This window comes from Myotis davidii, unplaced genomic scaffold, assembly GCF_000327345.1.
Source record: "Myotis davidii unplaced genomic scaffold, ASM32734v1 scaffold1035, whole genome shotgun sequence".
In the NCBI taxonomy this organism is placed as follows: Eukaryota; Metazoa; Chordata; class Mammalia; order Chiroptera; family Vespertilionidae; genus Myotis; species Myotis davidii.
Window position 1 is genome coordinate 148272 of NW_006286719.1, and position 17169 is coordinate 165440.

The following is a 17169-nucleotide window of genomic DNA, read 5'->3' on the forward strand; positions in this document are numbered from 1 at the left end:
ACTTCACTTCTATTTTTTCTATTTTCCCCTAACACCTAGCAGTATGAGGCACTTGAGACATATCTTAAACCAAATCAGACACAAAACAGCACTTGATTATATATATACCCAAATCTTTACATAATAGGAGGTCAGAAAGAGTAATTAGTTCTGGAATAGATAAGGCTATATCAAAGAGCAAGGAGATTTAAGCTGAACATTTATAATGGAATTTGGCAGAAAGAAAAGGAGAGGACATTCCCATAATGAGAACAGAATCAATAAAAGAACCAAAGAATTTCTGTGAGACGTCCACCTGAAGAGAGTGGTTCTCAGCTTCTGATGCAAAACAGAATCACCTAAGGAACTTTACCAAAATACTTAGCCCTGGGCCCCACCCAGAAATTCTGATTTGGTCCTTCAGTGGGATCAGTATGTATATGGGGGTAGGTGGGGAGAGAAAATGTAGTGGTTAAGAGCAGGGGCTATCTGGGTTAGAATGTGGGCTCTACCTCTTCCTGTGTGACTGACTTGGGCATGTTCTAAACCTCTCTATTTATAAAATAGAAAAACTTTCAGAGTATTATAATTTTATCAATATACTTCATAGCAACAAACAAGTTAAAGAACAAACTCACCAATTCCAAAATGCTCATTCCACATGGTATGCAAACCAATTGTTCCTTTAGACAAGTAATTCTTTAATTCATCAAATGGAATATTTATTTTAAATTCCACATCTTCTTGAACTCCTAGGTCTTCACATAGTCTTCTCAGTTGGTTTACTCTAAATTCATCATCTTGGTTACGACAACCTCCAATGAGGACAAGTTTAAGTGAAGGAAGTGATTCAGCCTTCCTCATATTCAACAATTTAGCAAAGGCTCTGATCTGCAAAGGATGATTCTTTTCAGGCCTGAACTGGCCAACAGAAACCAGTAAATGTCCTGGGGTCATCTTTTTCTCCTCTAAGGGAATGTCCAGAAATGTATGCACATCACAAGGTGGATAAACAATGTTAGTGCAATGCCCAACCTTCCACAGTGAGAGAATATGGTTTAATGTCCAAGAAGAATTGACCATGACTATATCACTGCAGGAACCAACAAGTCCATAAAGAAAAGCAAATAAATAGTAATAGATGAGCTTTACTTTGCTGAGAAAAGGATTCCTGGTAATGAAGGTTGCATTATTAAATCTAGCATTTTGATTCTTCACTACAGAGAGCATGTCAGTGCTGATAGTGGGATAATGAACATAGCTTCCAACTCGGCAACCACCTAAATACTTAAACAGAGGAAGTGTGAAAGCATATCCCATTGAATCGATGTAAATATCAGGGACACACTGCATCAGGGCTTCCCAGCCAAGAAAGATGGACCCTAGACTTTGGCCCAGCAGTGTGAAGTAAGGATAGAGAGAATCTTCCACAAGGTAGCGTTTCCTTAAGAAAACAAACCTCACTGGGTGAGTTAATCTGATGTTAAATCTTCTGAAAGCACCTTCTAGTATTTGTTGACTGCTGACATTAACATCACCAGTATAAACAACATAAACTGCTGCAGGATACCTAAAATAGAATACAATAGTTAAGAATTTCATTAGTTTAGGTTAAAATCAAGCAAAAAGTTATAGATTTTTTTCTCACAATCATAAGAAGCTTATTTTTAGACTAAAAAAATGTTTTCCACTCATTGCATTTGGACTACTGACCTCATTCTTTCCTGCCCTATAACTAAAATGTTAGTTAGTCCTTCAAATCAGACTTCTAGTTCTTTGCTCTCTCCTCCACTAAGAGTTTCCTATAGAGCAGACACAAACAAAAACTGATTTATAAATGAGACTTTTTCATTTTCAAGAAATATTAAAAATTTTATTTTGACAACTTTTTCAATATAAAAATGGTAGTGAAATATTAATAAAATATATGAGTTAAATTTCACTGAAGATATCTTTAGATAGAATGGTAAATGCTAAAGCACTTCTCAGTGTTATCTGAGTAATAAAAAAGGTTATAAAAACTAGATCCTCACATGGTTCTTCATGGCACTTAGAATAAAATCTAAACTCCTTACCCTGTTCACTGAAGCTCTGTAATCTGGGTCCTGTCGCCCTCTGTACCTTCATCTTCTACTTTCTCCCTTGCCTACCAGGGTTCAGCCAAACTGACAATCCTTTCTTTGAACAAGCCAAGCTGCTTCAGTCTTAGGGGACTTGCAGTGGTTGTCCCTTTGCTTTGAATTCTCTTTTCTCATCTCCATTGTCTTTTCATAAGGCAGGCAGTATAGCAAGTGGTTTAGAGCAGGGGCTCTAGTAACTCAGTTTCCTTGTTTGTCAAATGAAAATAAGAGTAATGACCTCACAAGGTTGTTAGGAGGATTGAGTGAGCTAACATAAATAAAATATTATTCAAACAATGCCTGGCACATAGTAAAAGTTCATTAAATGGTAGTACTTTTGTTATTCAAAAGTATCTCCTTAAAGAATTTCCCTAATTGCTCAATCTAAAGTATCAAGTCACACTCATATTATTCTATTTTAATTTCTTATATAGTACTTCTTACCATTTGATATTTTTCTTCTTTGCTTATTGTTTTCTCTCAACTAAAATCTAAGGTCTGCAAGAGGGACTTGATCTACCTTGTTCACCATTTACTCTCAATTTCTTTTTACAGTGCTTGAAACAGAGTAGCTCCCCAATAAATATTGCGTAAGTATACTGTACCTTATGCTGAGTCAGGAAAGACTTATAGAAATTAACTGAAGAGAAAAAAGATTATTTCAGAAAAAAGGGAACACTAGATAAAAAGATAAGGAATCTAGAGAAAGCATGATGTTCAGTATGCTGGAACACAGTATATGTGAAAGAGCAGAGAGGAATAAGAAACAAAATCTGGCAAGAGCAAGATGAAAAAGTATCGTCTGTGTCATACTAATTATTTGGATTATTTTTTCCTTGTAGGTGAGTTAGGAGTGATAGGGGTTGCTGGGGAGTATGTGTATAGATATAAAACTTTGCCACTGCCTAATTATCCAGAATTAGATAATATCACTAGAGAGAAAAAGGTAATACACACAGAGTTATGCAAAGAATAGTATAGATTAAGGTGGAGAGGGCTGCAAGTAGGTGAGAATTAAGTGAGGATTTAAGAAAATTCTTTGGATTTAGGCACTTATGAAAGATAGAAGAGGAAATACAGGGGTGGTGGCTGGAAGCCAGGATGGGTCAAGAACATAGAAATGTAGAGCTAAGGGATTACCTGTGAAGGCTTTGGAAGGAAATGAAGGGCATGAATAACCATAGAAGGATAATAACCCGGAAGCAGAATAACCATAGGAGGATAACAGTTTTCCACATATAATAAAACAATGAAACCTGCACTTCACTATGCTTTCTCCTTTTTAAAAGGGAATCATAAATACTTTGGGGTGGGGAGGAAAAAAGCCTAAAACATTAAATGATGTATAATATATTCTTTCTAACATGGTAAGTTACTTAAGACTAGCCAACTGATAATGATATCAGAATTAGAAGCAAATAGATGCTTCATAAAGATTATTTTGGGTATGCCACCACTGACTAAAAGTGCTCCACATTACTTTCTACTATTTAATCTCTTCTCCACATACTCTCCCAAGATGACTAGTTTTAAATTATGCCATAAAGGGGCAGATACTTTCCATTTTTTATCATAGCAACTAAATTCAATAGGATCTTGTAAGGCAGATTGGCATATGAGAGAACTATTTCTTTGTTGAAAAATAGTTTAAAAATGAATTCCTGGCTATAAATAAGGTATTAGATAAAGATGAATTCTGGGTAATGATTTTTTAAAAAAAATGCTAATATAGCAAATTAGCTAAAAAAGATGCATACCTACTTTTTCTGCAGGGCCCTTAATGCACACCATAAAACTCTTTCTCCTCCTCCGCCAGCATTGCAGTATGGATGAAAAAATGCAATCACCATTTGATCTTTCCCTTTTTTGCCAGTTGATGCTGAGTTTTTCTTTCTTTGTAGCAGCACTCTGATTCCCCAAAGGATAAGGATCAAACACAAACATAAAATTCCACATACAATTAGCCCAGGGAAGAATAATGAATAAAAAAACCTGAAACAAGAGGGAAAAGGTGAAAATTGATATAATAATGCCCATTAAACAAAAATATGACTACAAAGTAAAGTCTACTTTCATACATCTACTTTATATATTAGTAGCAGAGAGAAATTTTTATAGCTTGTGAGCCTGCTAACTAAATACTCAATGATTGAAATTCTATTGCTACAAAATATCCAGATACAAAAGTATAAAAGTCCCCTTTAATTCCAGTCTCCACAGTAATGTTAGCAATTTAATATATTTATTTTTAATTAGTAATAAAAATATTGAGCCATCTTTCTCCTAACTCAATATATATGTTAAAGTAGCGGTCGCCAACCAGTGGTCCGTGGAACAATGGTGGTCCGTGAGGTCCAAAAGGTTGGTGACTGCTGTGTTAAGGGATTAAAACATATTTAATTATTAATCTCAGCAAAACATTAGTAATAGGATCCGCCCCTCGAAATGACAATATGTAACCCCCCAAACGTGTCTTCTCTCTCTCTCTTTTTAAGTAAAGTTTTATTTTTTTAAATGTATAGCTGGTGGGACCTGTTCGTGCATCTTCAACAGCTGGGGCATCTCCATCTTTGGTGTTTCTTGAGCTCTGTGCTTTGAAACTAGTTTAATAAGTCCTTTCCTAAGGAGCCCCTGAAGGGCTCCTGGCCAAGGAACTATGGATCTTCAGTCTCTCAGAGATAATAGCTGGGATTATAAGCTTATAGTTGGGAACTTCCTTATAGAGTTGGACATAATATGCTTTGCCAAATAAGACTAGGTTATTGAGCTTGTCCAGAACTTTGCCCTTAGACCACTTCCTCTTTTTGGCCTTACCCCCGGACTTGTTCACTGGGTCTTTGTCTTTTTCTGGCCCACATTTTCTTCTTCTTGTTGTCCTTGGGCGGCATTGTGAGACTTGGAGAGCAGGGCCTCCGCTGCTGCTTTGATAAGATGTCGGACTGAGAGCTTTCTCTCTCTCTCTGTCTGTCTCTGTCTCTCTCTCTCTAGAAAGACTAGTTTACTGATTTGTAAAGAGAGAGGAAGGGAGGTTGGGGTTGGGGTGGGGGAGGTGGAGAGATAAACATCAATGTGAGAGAGAAACATTGATCATCTGCCTCCTACAATCTTCCTACGAGGGATTGAGCCACAACCCGGGCATATGCCATGATCAGGAATCAAACCAGCTACCTTTCAGCACACAGAATGATGCTCAACCAACTGAGCCACACCAGCCAGGGCAAAATATGTCTTCTTGAATGACCAGTATTGCATTAGTTAAAAGTTTGGTGAAAGTTATGTCAGAGGAATGGTGTGTGAGAGAACCCCTTGGCTGCTCACCCTGAAATATCAAGGAAACCAACTATAATTCAACAAAGAAATCCCTGTTCAACACAGACGCATGCATGAAAGGTCTGTGCCTTGAAACACCTAAAGGTGGGCAACTGGGAAGATGAGGAGGGAGGAAAGCGCAGACAGCTTGCAGACACAGCGCTTCAGCCAAGAGCTCGAGTCTCAGCCTTGAAAGGGAAGGAAACTGGTGGTAGTAAGCGCTTCCTTTGGCTGGGAGCAACAAAGAGTTATGTGGGGGGTAGGAGTGGGGGTCTGAGGACCCAACAGGGCGAGTTGCAAAGGTGTGAACAGTTTCTGAGTCAGCAGATGCCTGACAGAACATGGGGTTCTACCCAGCAGCTCTGTGTTTCAGACAAAGAAACAGAATCATAGAGCCCTGATGCACTTGGACCCCCCCAAACTCACCTCCCATTGCCCTTAGAGTTGGGTCCAGGAGCATATTATCTGTAGTCCAAGAGCTGTTGGAGTAGAACCACTGTTTCCCTCTGTGACTGAACCCTAGGAGGGGTGCTTAGGGCAGGACCCCATGGAGGTCAGGGGTCTCCATTATGGTGAGGGCAAAAAAATCCCACTCCCAACTAGCATGGCTATACTGTATTATGGAAGCCATGGTGGTCAAGACTGGGAGATCACAAGAGATAAAAAAGTTTGCAATTCGGCGCTATCTACTGGAAAATAATATATTGACGGAGAACAGCAAAGGAGAACATTAAATACCATGAATAACCATAATAATGAGAATGACCAGAAAGGACACGAAAAATCCCCAGAAAGCAAGTTGGAACACTTGGAAATGTGTGATATACATGACAAAGATCTCAAGATTGCAGTTCTGAAAAATACTCAATGAAATGTCAGAAAATACAGATAGGCAATTCAATGCACTCAGAAAACAAATCAATGGACAAAATGAGTACTTTGCCAAGGAGATTGAAAATTTAAAAAAGAACCAATCAGAAATCCTGGAAAGATTTCAATGCAATAAGGGAGATTAAGAGTAAACTGCTGAAAACCATGATGGCAGCATAGGTAAAGACCTGTACTTGCTGTCTCCCACAACCACATCAAAATTACAACTAAAATACAGAACCACCATCATCCAGAACCACCTGAAAGCTGGCTGAATGGAAGTCCTAAACTGGAGAAGTAACGAAAAGAAGCACACTGAGATAGTAGGAGGGGCAGAGGCACAGAACAGGCTGGTCCAACACCCACGTGTGCCATTTTTTTAATCGGGAGGGAGACTATCTCTGTGGAGGTTGCCTGTGAGGAGCAAGGCGTCCGAGGCCCACATCAAATTCCCAGCCCAGGGTTCCAGAACTGGGAAGCGAAGTTCCTGAAACTATATGGCCAATAAAAAACAGCAGGGACTGTGGCTGAGTGACACGGAGGCTGCTGGAGATTCAGGTGTTCTTTTTAAAGGGCCAACGCACAAGCTTACTCAGAGTTATCCCTCTGAGCTCCAGCACCGGATGTGTCCGGGGACCCAGGAACATACTGGGAGGAACTGGATTGTCCGGCATCAGGGCAGGAACTCAGGGAAGGCTTCCAGGCAAGGGTGGCGGTGGAGTCATTGTTCCTGTGCTGGGAACTCCCCCATCGCAGGGCTGACTGGCAGCCATATCTGAGTATCCCTTAGTCAGCTTCACACTGTTGTTCCAACCCTGATGATCCCCTGAGATCCCGCCCCATCCAATTTGCAACCTCACCCAAGCTGTTTGCAGTAGCTTTTCCATATGAATGGCTTGTCCTGGCTCATGCATCACACTTTGCTAAAATCTCTCCAAAGAGTTGCAGCTGGTGTCAGTGTGCCTCAAACCTATCAATAAAAGGCCCAAGACCCACCAGCACTAGCACCAGCCTGCTTTGCTTCACAGCTGGGTCATGCCTGGGTACCACCAAGCCCAATACAAATAGCAGCCATATACAGATCCCTCTGTAGCTACTGCCAGGTGGCCCCAGCAATGGCTGATTTTGCACCTCCCTGTAGGCCCCAGAGCCAGTGCACCTGGTGGACAGCTTCAGACCATACCAGATTACAACTCTATACATTCACAAGTGACACACTCAAGAGGCAGACTCAGTGAGCACCAAAGTCCACTGAAGCAACTCCTACTCCATAGGGATGTCTCCTGCACACCAGCTCTCCCACTGTAGTCACAGCTGGTCCTTACAACCAACTAGCCTAGAGGTCAACTCCTCTCAGTGATACCAACAGCAATCGAGGCTTAACTACAAGACTATGCCCCAGCCCACCCAGGGGCACACCCAGAGTGCTCAGCATAGGTGACTGGGGAAGCTGATCCACTGGGCCCTACAGGACACCTACTGAACAAGACCAATTCCAGAAGACATAGCAGCTCTACCTAATACATAGAAACAAACACAGGGAAGCAGCCAAAACACAGGGAAGCAGACAAAGAAACAAGTCACAAATGAACAAAATGGAAGCAAGCAAACTACTGGATACAGAGTTAAAAACAATGGTTATAAGGTTGATCAAGGATCTTTACAAGAGCTTCAAGGCACTCAGTGAGACTTCCAAGGATCTTAGTGAGAATGTCAAAGACATGAAAAAGGACCAGTCAGAAATTAAGCATACACTAACTGAAATAAAGAATAATTTATAGGAATTCAACAGTAGAGGATTCCGAGAATCAAATCAACTATTTGGAATATGAGGAAGCAAAAAACACCAAATCTGACGAGCAAAAAGAAAAAAGAATCCAAAAATACGAAAATAGTGTAAGGAGTCTCTGGGACGACTTGAAGCATACCAACATTTGCATTATCAGAGCAAGATATTGAAAACCTAGTTGAAGAAATATAGCAGAAAACCTCCCATCTGGTGAATGAAATAGACTTAAAGTCCAGGAAGTGCAGAGTCCCAAACAAGGGGAACTCAAAGAAGCCCACATCAAGACACATCATAGTTAAAATGCCAAGGGTTAAAGACAGAGAGAGAATCTTAAAAGTAGCAAGAGAAAAGCAGTTAGTTACTTAAAAGGAATGACCCATACGACTGTAAGCTGATTTCTCAAGAGAAACTTTGCAGGCCAGAACGAAGTGGCAGGAAATATTCAAAGTGATGAATAGCAAGGACCTACAACCAAGATTACTCTACTCAGCAAAGCTCTCATCATCTGTCATTGTCCATCGTGAATTTGGTTGACTCTTGTTATAAAGGCTGGAGAGCGAAGTTACGATATTTCTTCTTCTTTTTTTTTTTTTTAAATATATTTTAATTGATTTCAGAGAAGAAGGGAGAGGGGTAGAGAGATAGAAACATCAATGATGAGAATCACTGATCGGTTGCCTCCTGCATGCCCACAGTGGGGATTGAGCCCCAAACCAGGCATGTGCCCTAACCGGGAATTGAACTGTGACATCCTGATTTATAGGTTGATGCTTATCCACTGAGCCATGCCGACCGGTCTTGAACAGTATTCTTTAAGAAGAGGAAGAAGAGAAAAAAAAAGATAAAAAATACAAACAATAAAATGGCAATAAATACATTTCTTGCAATAATTGAATCTAAAATAAAAATAAACGAATAAGAAATCTAATGAACAAAATAAACTGGTGAAAAATAGAATCAGAGGCATGGAAACATGGAACAGACTGACGAATCTCAGAGGGAAGGGGGCAGGGCAGGTGGGAAGAAATTACCCAAAGATCTTTTTTTTTATTGATTAAAGTATTACATAAGTATCCATAACCCCAAATGCCCCCCACCCCACTCCTGTACATGCCCTCACCCCCCTGCTGTCTCTGTCCATCGCTTATGCTCATATGCATGCATACAGTCCTTTGGTTGATCTTATCTATGGACACAGACAGTGAAGGCCTGGGGCATTGGAGGGGAGGGAGGGAACATCTGTAATACACTCAACAATAAAGATTTAAGGTAATAAAAAAATAATAAAAAAGAGTGTATGACTGAGTACAGAAACCAGAACCAACCAGATGGAGGAAAGAATTTGTGACATCAAAGATAGGGATCTAAAAATAGCAGAGGGAAGAAGTGAGAGATCTGAGCATAAAGAAAAATGAAAGAGCTCTATAAGAACTGTCTCCATCAGAACAAGCAATATTATAATTACTAGAGGCCTGCTGCACAAATTCGTGCATGGGTGGGGTCCGGCCAGCCCTGCCCCCAGATCAGGGTGAGTGGGGGCCAACTGGGGGTGGGGCTGGCTGGGGGGAGGGTCCACAGGCAGTTGGCTGGCCAGCCCCGCCCCCTGGTTGAACTCCCAGGTGAGCTCCCAGGTGAACTCCTGGTAGAGGGGACAATATGCATATTAGCCTTTTATTATATAGGATAGGCATTGTGGAGGAGAAAGAGAGGGAACAGGGAACAGAGATTCTATTCTAACTACTATTGGATGAGAACTTTCCAAACCTATGGAAAGAACTAGATCCTTAAATCCAAGAAGCAAACAGAACACCTAGTTACCTCAATCCAAAGAAGTTGTCTCCAAGGCACTTGGTCTAAAACTGTCACAAATTAACGATAAGGAAAAAATTCTCAAAGCAGCCAGGGAAAAGAAGGAAATGATCTACAAAGGAAAACCCATCAGAATTTCATCTGGTTTCTCAGCAGAAACTCTACAAGCCAGAAGAGAATGGAACCAAATATTCAAACGTCTGAAAGTGAGAAATTACCAGCCACAAAAGACACATCCAGCAAAATTACCCTTTAAATTGAAAGGAGAAATAGGACTTTCCCAGACATACAGGACTTGAGGTATTTTATCACCAGAAAACCTCCAATGCTGTAAATACTCAAGGGAGTTATTCTACCTGAAACAAAGGACATAAGGTCACAACACTATGAGTAAGATTATCAAAAAACTTACAGCATAAACAGGGATAATTTGTGACAACAAAAACATAAAAGAGGAGGGAGTAAAGATCTAAACTGGCAAAGGAGGATGAAGATCAGATGCACTCAAAAGAAAAAAAACACTATGGTATATATGCAACTTTATTTTTTATAAATCTAATGGTAACTACCCACAAAAATCCCCATGCCAGAACACATAGCTTAAGAAAAGAGGAAAGAAGTATGGAATACTGCCTAACAAGCCAACAGACAAAAACACAAAGGAATAGAACCAAAGTAGGCACAGAGATACCAGAAAACAAAAGATAAAATGGTTATAGGAAGTCCTCATATATCAATAATCACCCTAAAGGTAAATGGTCTGAATTTACCCATAAAGAGGCACAGAGTAGCAGAATGAATAAAAAAACAAAACCCAACCATATGCTTCCTAAAAGAGACATATCTAAGCTGCAAAGACAAAGGTAGATTCAAAATAAAAGGATGGAAAATGATTCTCCAAGCAAATAACATCCACAGAAAATCAGGTATAGCCACTCTTATGTCTGACAAAATTTTAATACTTCCACTGACATCTCTAGACAGATCAATCAAACAGAAAATCAATAAAGAAATATCAGTTTTGCCTGGCTGGTGTGGCTCAGTAGTTGAGTGTCAACCTATGAACCAGCAGGGCACAGTTTGATTCCTGGTCAGGGCACATGCCTGGGTTGTGGGCTCAATACTCAGTGTGGGCGTGCAGGAGGCAGCCGATCAATGATTCTCCCTCATCATTGATGTTTCTATCTCTCCCTCTCCCTTCCTCTCTGAAATCAATAAACACATATTTTTAAAAAAGAAATACTGGCCTTAAATGAAACTACACATAATTGACATTTACAAAACCTTTCATCCCAGAAATCAGATTACACATTCTTCTCCACTGCACAGGGAACATTCTCAAAAACAGATCATATGTTGGGTCCCAGAAAGTAGCATCAACAAATTAAAGAAGATTGAAATTATACCTAGCATATTCTCCAACCATAATACCTTGAAATTAGAAATCAACAGCTAAAAGGATGTAAAGAAACCCACAAATACATGGAAATTAAACAACATATTACTAAAAAATGACTGGGTCAAAGGAGAAATAAAAGATGAGATCAAAAGATATATAGAGACAAATGAGAATGACAATACAATACATCAAAATGTCTGGGATGCAGCAAAAGCAGTAATAAGAGGGAAGTTTAATCATTACAGGCCTATCTCAAGAAAGAAGAACAATCCCAAGTAAATAATCTAGCATTACATCTTAAAAGAACTAGAAAAAAAAAGAACAAAAGCAACCCAAAGTTAGCAGAAGAAAGAATATAATAAAAAGAATTGAATGAAATAGAGAACAAAAAGACTATACAAAAAAATTAATATAACAAAGAGCTGGTTCTTTGAAAATATTAATAAAATTGACAAACCCCTATCTAGATTCACTAAGGAAAAAACCCATATAAATAAAATCAGAGATGAAAAAGAAGTCACCACAGGCATTACAGATATACAAAGGATCATACTAGAATATTACAAAAGATTTTTTTTGTCACCAAATTCAGTAACTTAGAAGAAATGAATAAGTTCCTAGAAATATATAACCTTCCTAGAATAAATCATGAAGAATTGGAAAATCTAAATAGAATCATCAGCAGTGAGGAAATTGAAACAAACATCAAAAACCTCCCCCAAAACAAAAGTTCAGGACCAGATGGCATCACCAGTGAATTCTACCAAATGTTCAAAGAAGATTAAAAACCTACCCTTCTCAAACTCTTCCAAAAAACTGAAGAGGCAATACTTCCTAAAATATTCTATGAGGCCAATATAATCCTGATACCAAAACCTGGCAAAGATAACACAAAAAAAGAAAATTACAGACCAATATCTCTGATGAATACAGATATAAAAATACTAAACAAAATACTAGCAAATGGAATACAACAGTACATCAAAAAAAATAATACATCACGATGAAGTGGGGTTCATTCCAGAGGTACAAGGATGGTTTTAACATACACAAATCAATCAATGTAATACATCACATTAACAAAAGAAAGAATAAAAGTCTTATCATTTTATCAATTGATGCAGAAAAAGCATTTAAGATACAATATCCATTTATTATGAAAACACTCAATAAAATAGGAATAGAAAGAAAGTAATAATAAAGGCCATCTTTGATAAACCCTCAGCTAGTATCATACTCAATGGTGAAAAACTGGAAGCTTTTCCTCTAAGATAAGGAATAAGACAAGGATGTCCACTCTCACCATTCTTATTCCAAGGCAGAGCAATAAGGCAAGAGAAATAAGTAAAAGGTACCCAAATGGAAAAGGAAGAAGTCAAACTGTCACTTTTTGCGGATGACATGATGCTTTAGAAAACCCTAAGACTCCACCAAAAACTATTAGAAACAATAAACAAACACAGTCAATTTGCTGAATACAATATCAATGTGCAAAATCCATTGCCTTCCTGTATACTAACAACAAAACTTCAGAAAAAGAAACAGAAAAAAAAATTCCTTTTGCAATTGCTATCAAAGAACAAAATACTTAGAAATAAATGTAACAAAGAACATGAAAGACCTATATATTGAAAATTACAAAGCATTATTAAAAGAGACTAAAAAAGACACAACAATATGGAAAATATCTCATGTTCATGGATGGGAAAAATCAACACTGTAATTGCCATATTACCCAAAGCAATATACAGATTTAATGCAATTCCTATCAAAATCCCAATGGCATTTTTTAAAGAAATAGAATGAGAAATCATCAGATTTGTATAGAACCATAAAAGACCCCGAATAACCAAGGCAATCCTGAGAAAAAAGAATGAAGCTGGAGGTATCACGCTACCTGACTTCAAATTATACTTCAGAGCTACGAAATCAAAACAGTATGGTACTGGCAGAGAAACAGACACACTGATCAATGGAACAGAATAGAGAACCCAACTATAAAACCACATTTATATGGATAGATAATTTTTGACAAAGGAGCCAAAAACACACAGTGGAGTAAAGATAGTCTTTTAAAAAATGGTGCTGGGAAAACTGGAAAGTCATATGCAAATGAATGAAACTGGATTACAGTTTGTCCCTATGTATAAAAAATAATTAAAAATGGATCAAAGACCTAAATATATGATCTGAAACAATAGTTACACAGAAGAAAACATAGGTACTAAACTTATGGACCTTGGTAGTAGAAAAAAAATCTTATGAAGTTGACCCCAAAGGTAAGGAAAGTAAAGGCAAAAATAAATGAATGGGACAAACTACAATGTGATATCACCTCATACCTGTTAGAGTGGTCATTATCAATAAGACAAGCAATAACAAGTGCTGGAGAGGTTGTGGAAAAAAGGGAACCCTCATTTCCCACTGGTGGGAATATAGACTGGTACAACCACTATGAAAAGAAGTCTGGTGATTCCAAAAAAATTAAGAACAGAGCAATCCCTTTCCTGGATATATATCTGAAAAACTCGAAAACATGTATACACACCCCTATGTTTATTGCAGCATTATTCAGTGGCTAATTCATGGAAACAACCAAAGTGTCCTGCCATAAGAAAGGATGAAATAGCACCATTTGCAGCATGGATGAATCTTGAGAACATTATGCTAAGTGAAATAAGTCAGAAAAAACTAAGAACCATATGATTTCACTCACATGTGGGATATAAAACTGAAACTCGTGAACACAAACAGCAGAGTAGTGGTTGCCAGAGAGAAGAGGAGGGGAAGAAGGGGGTCCTAATATATGGTCACAGGAAATTTGACTGTGGGTGGTGGACACACAATGCAATATACAGATATTGTAACATAGGAACTCACACCTCAAACCTGTATGTTCATGTTGAGCAATGCCACCCCAATACATTTCTCTCACTTCACATTAAGTAGAACAATTTCTCGGGTAAGGGGAATAGAATTTTAATTTCTCTATTTGATCTGTGTACATGACCCTAAAATCACCGCCTTCCCTTATTTGCTTCTGAATGAGTTGCCAAAAAAGCCACTAATGTTCTACCTTGTGCACTTTAGTGAACTCACTCCCACACTTACTGCTAAAAGGTTCTCTAATATTGCCACATCAACTGAAGCTCTGAAAACACAAGGACCCAGGCTTGTTCACCACCATATCCCATAATACCTGGTACAGAGAAGGCATACAATAAATATATATGAATGCAAAATTTGATTACCTCCTCAATGTCTCTTAAAGTATGGTGAAATAATTTCTCAGGTTATATTTTTCTCTTACTCTTGGTACCTAACTTAGTATTTGTAATACCATGCCTATCCTTTATGATGGATTTGAGGGCTTTATAGGTCACCAAAACAATAAAATAGTAAAACTTAAGTAAACACAAATTCTTTGGAAAGTAAATAGCTTATTGATATTCAGTTTTTATTTTACTTATTGTTAAAAATTTTATTTACTGATTTTAGAGAGAGGAAGGGAGAGAAACAGAGAAAAATATCAATTTTGTTGTTCCATTTATTTATGCATTCATTTGTTGATTTTTTTTTTTTGTAAATCGTCACCCAGGATATTTTCCCATTGATTTTTAGAGAGTGGAAGGGAGGGGGAGAGACAGAAGAGAAACATCATGGATTGGTTGCCTCCCACACATGCCCCAGGGATCAAGTCTGCAATGAAGGTTGGAATCAAACCCAGGACCCTTTAGTCTGCAGGCTGATGCTCTATTCACTGAGCAAACCAGCTAGGGCCATTTGTTGGTTCTTGCATGTGCCCTGACCCAGGATTGAACTGGCACACTTGGCATATGGGGAGGATAGTCAGGGCCTATAACATTTTTATTTTAAATAACCCTGTATTTTCCAAACCAAAAACTTAGTAAGGATGTCACTGTTTTAGTTTGCAAATCTCATTGATGTCTGGCTTAACAGAAGACAGTGGCTTCTTGTACCTGCTTCTGCATTCAATCTGTAAGTGATATGTTGTTTTATTTGAAGTATATGAAGTAAATGCAAACTCATTCAGATACATACTAGGAAAAGGGAGCATAGCTAAGGATATTTTTCTGTGATGAGGATATTTTTCAGATAGCTGAGGATATTTTTCTGTGATGCTATACCAAAAAAAAAAAGTTATTCAGCAAACATTTATTTAGCCATTACTATTTGCAAAGTACTGAATTGGGGGTATTTCAAATGACAGGGAAGAATATGCAAAGCAGCGAATTAGGGGTCTTTCAAGTGACAGGGAAGAATAAGAAGGATCCAAAATAGGCTTTTGCACTCAAAATGTTTTTTAAAATCATTATAGAATTTGAAATAGAGGGACAAAAATGAACAATGAATACCTGAATTTTGGAGCGAATACGTTAATACTGCTAATCAGAATGCTATTTTGCTAATTATAAATTTTCAACCTGAACTAAAAGGGTGGGGAGGGGGAAGGGACAAAACACAGAATTTATTCTTGAATTATTATTTATTTTATTATTTTCCATATGAACAACTGTACACCTACTTTTGCCACACCCTGTATGTAGGTGTTAAAAGACCTGGTTGGGTAAAATAGACTAGGTCTTTCCGTTTTATTTCTGTAGGGCAAGACAAGTAAAATACAGTACTGTATCAACAACAAACGTGGGGGGAAAAGTCTAGTTTTTTCACCCAAATGTTTATAGTCTTTATTTTGGATGGTAGCATTCCTGGCGAATTTTCACTTTTGCTCATCTATTTCCTAATTGTTCTATAAGAAACAGTTTATTACTTATGTCATAAAGATACATGCCGTAATATTTTATATAACCATTCTTACGTTAATCAGAAATAAAAATCAACGGACGGTCAAGAAGCAAGGGATTGGCCCTGGCCGGTTGCTCAGAGGACAGAGGGCTGGCCTGGCTCTGAAGGGTCCCGGGTGGGATTCCCGCCAAGGGCACAGCCTGGGCTGCAGGCTCAAAACCTGCGGGGAGCGCGCAGGCAGCCGCGGATCCGGTTCTGTCTCATCATTGATATTTCCATCTCTCTCCCTCTCCCCTCCTCTCTGAAGTCAATAAAAATGTATTTAAAAATAGAGGAGCAAGAGGTTTAGCATAAACTTTGTATTTAAATGACATATTAACAACGACAGTTTTGGTGCGTGAAAGAGGAGGAACTAAGGCGTGAGAAATAAGATCCAATTTCTTCTTTACCAAAAAGGCAGACATGCCAGATTGGAAATGATTCGTGGCTCCGTCATAAAGGAAAATGAGGGACACATATGAATGATTTGACAGATAAATTGGATGCAAACAAGTGACATAAAAAGCTGAAACAGGGAGGGCAACGACCCCTCAATAAGCAGTGGGGCAGGCGATAAACTGAAACACTTAGCATGAATATTTTTTAACCCAGTCGGCTTCAGTCTATATGGAGATGACACCAAAGTGAAAGAGCCGCTCAGTGGACTTAAGAAAATGCCGCCGATTCGTGACAAAGGAAGCCCTTCCCCGCAAACTTCAGTCGCGTGGGCGGACAAATACTATCGCGACAAGAAACCTGTGGGCCCGCACCATCGACTCCTCACCTCAGTAACTCGCACAACCACCAACCCCTTTCGGTGGCCGCCATCTTCAGTCGACCCCGGAACTCAGGAAGCGCTTCGCTATTTTTTCTCTATTGGCTACTGAGGTGTTCCTCCGCCTCCACGGGGCTGGATGTACGTTCCAATTGGTTGATGGTAGTGGCATCCCACGGCCTAGCAGCCAATAGCATCTCCGGGGCGGAGTCAAGTTTTCAGCGTGTGGAACACGGGTCCCGCGCTCATGGGCGGAGCTGTCGTGGGAGGTGGGCTGGGAGGGCGTGGCCTGTGATGGACAGTCGGTTCTCTC

General features: G+C 38.9%; 1 protein-coding gene and 1 pseudogene across 2 annotated transcripts in view; both read right to left on the reverse strand.

The window, feature by feature from the left end:
* ALG11 (ALG11, alpha-1,2-mannosyltransferase) overlaps window positions 1-16937 on the reverse strand; it is a 21528-nt gene extending 4591 nt beyond the window's left edge. The window contains exons 1-3 of one of the 2 annotated variants that reach the window (XM_006758660.2): window positions 16866-16937; window positions 3861-4091; window positions 618-1549 (exon numbers count right to left, since the gene is read on the reverse strand). In XM_006758660.2, the coding sequence (XP_006758723.2) occupies window positions 618-1549; window positions 3861-4091; window positions 16866-16909 (1207 nt within the window). In that variant the 5' untranslated portion in view covers window positions 16910-16937. The remainder of the gene's footprint in view (window positions 1-617; window positions 1550-3860; window positions 4092-16865) is intronic. The other variant, XM_015560607.1, reaches the window with a different exon arrangement.
* On the reverse strand, window positions 4618-5065 carry LOC102763582 (annotated as a pseudogene).
* Window positions 16938-17169: the final 232 nt, after the last annotated feature.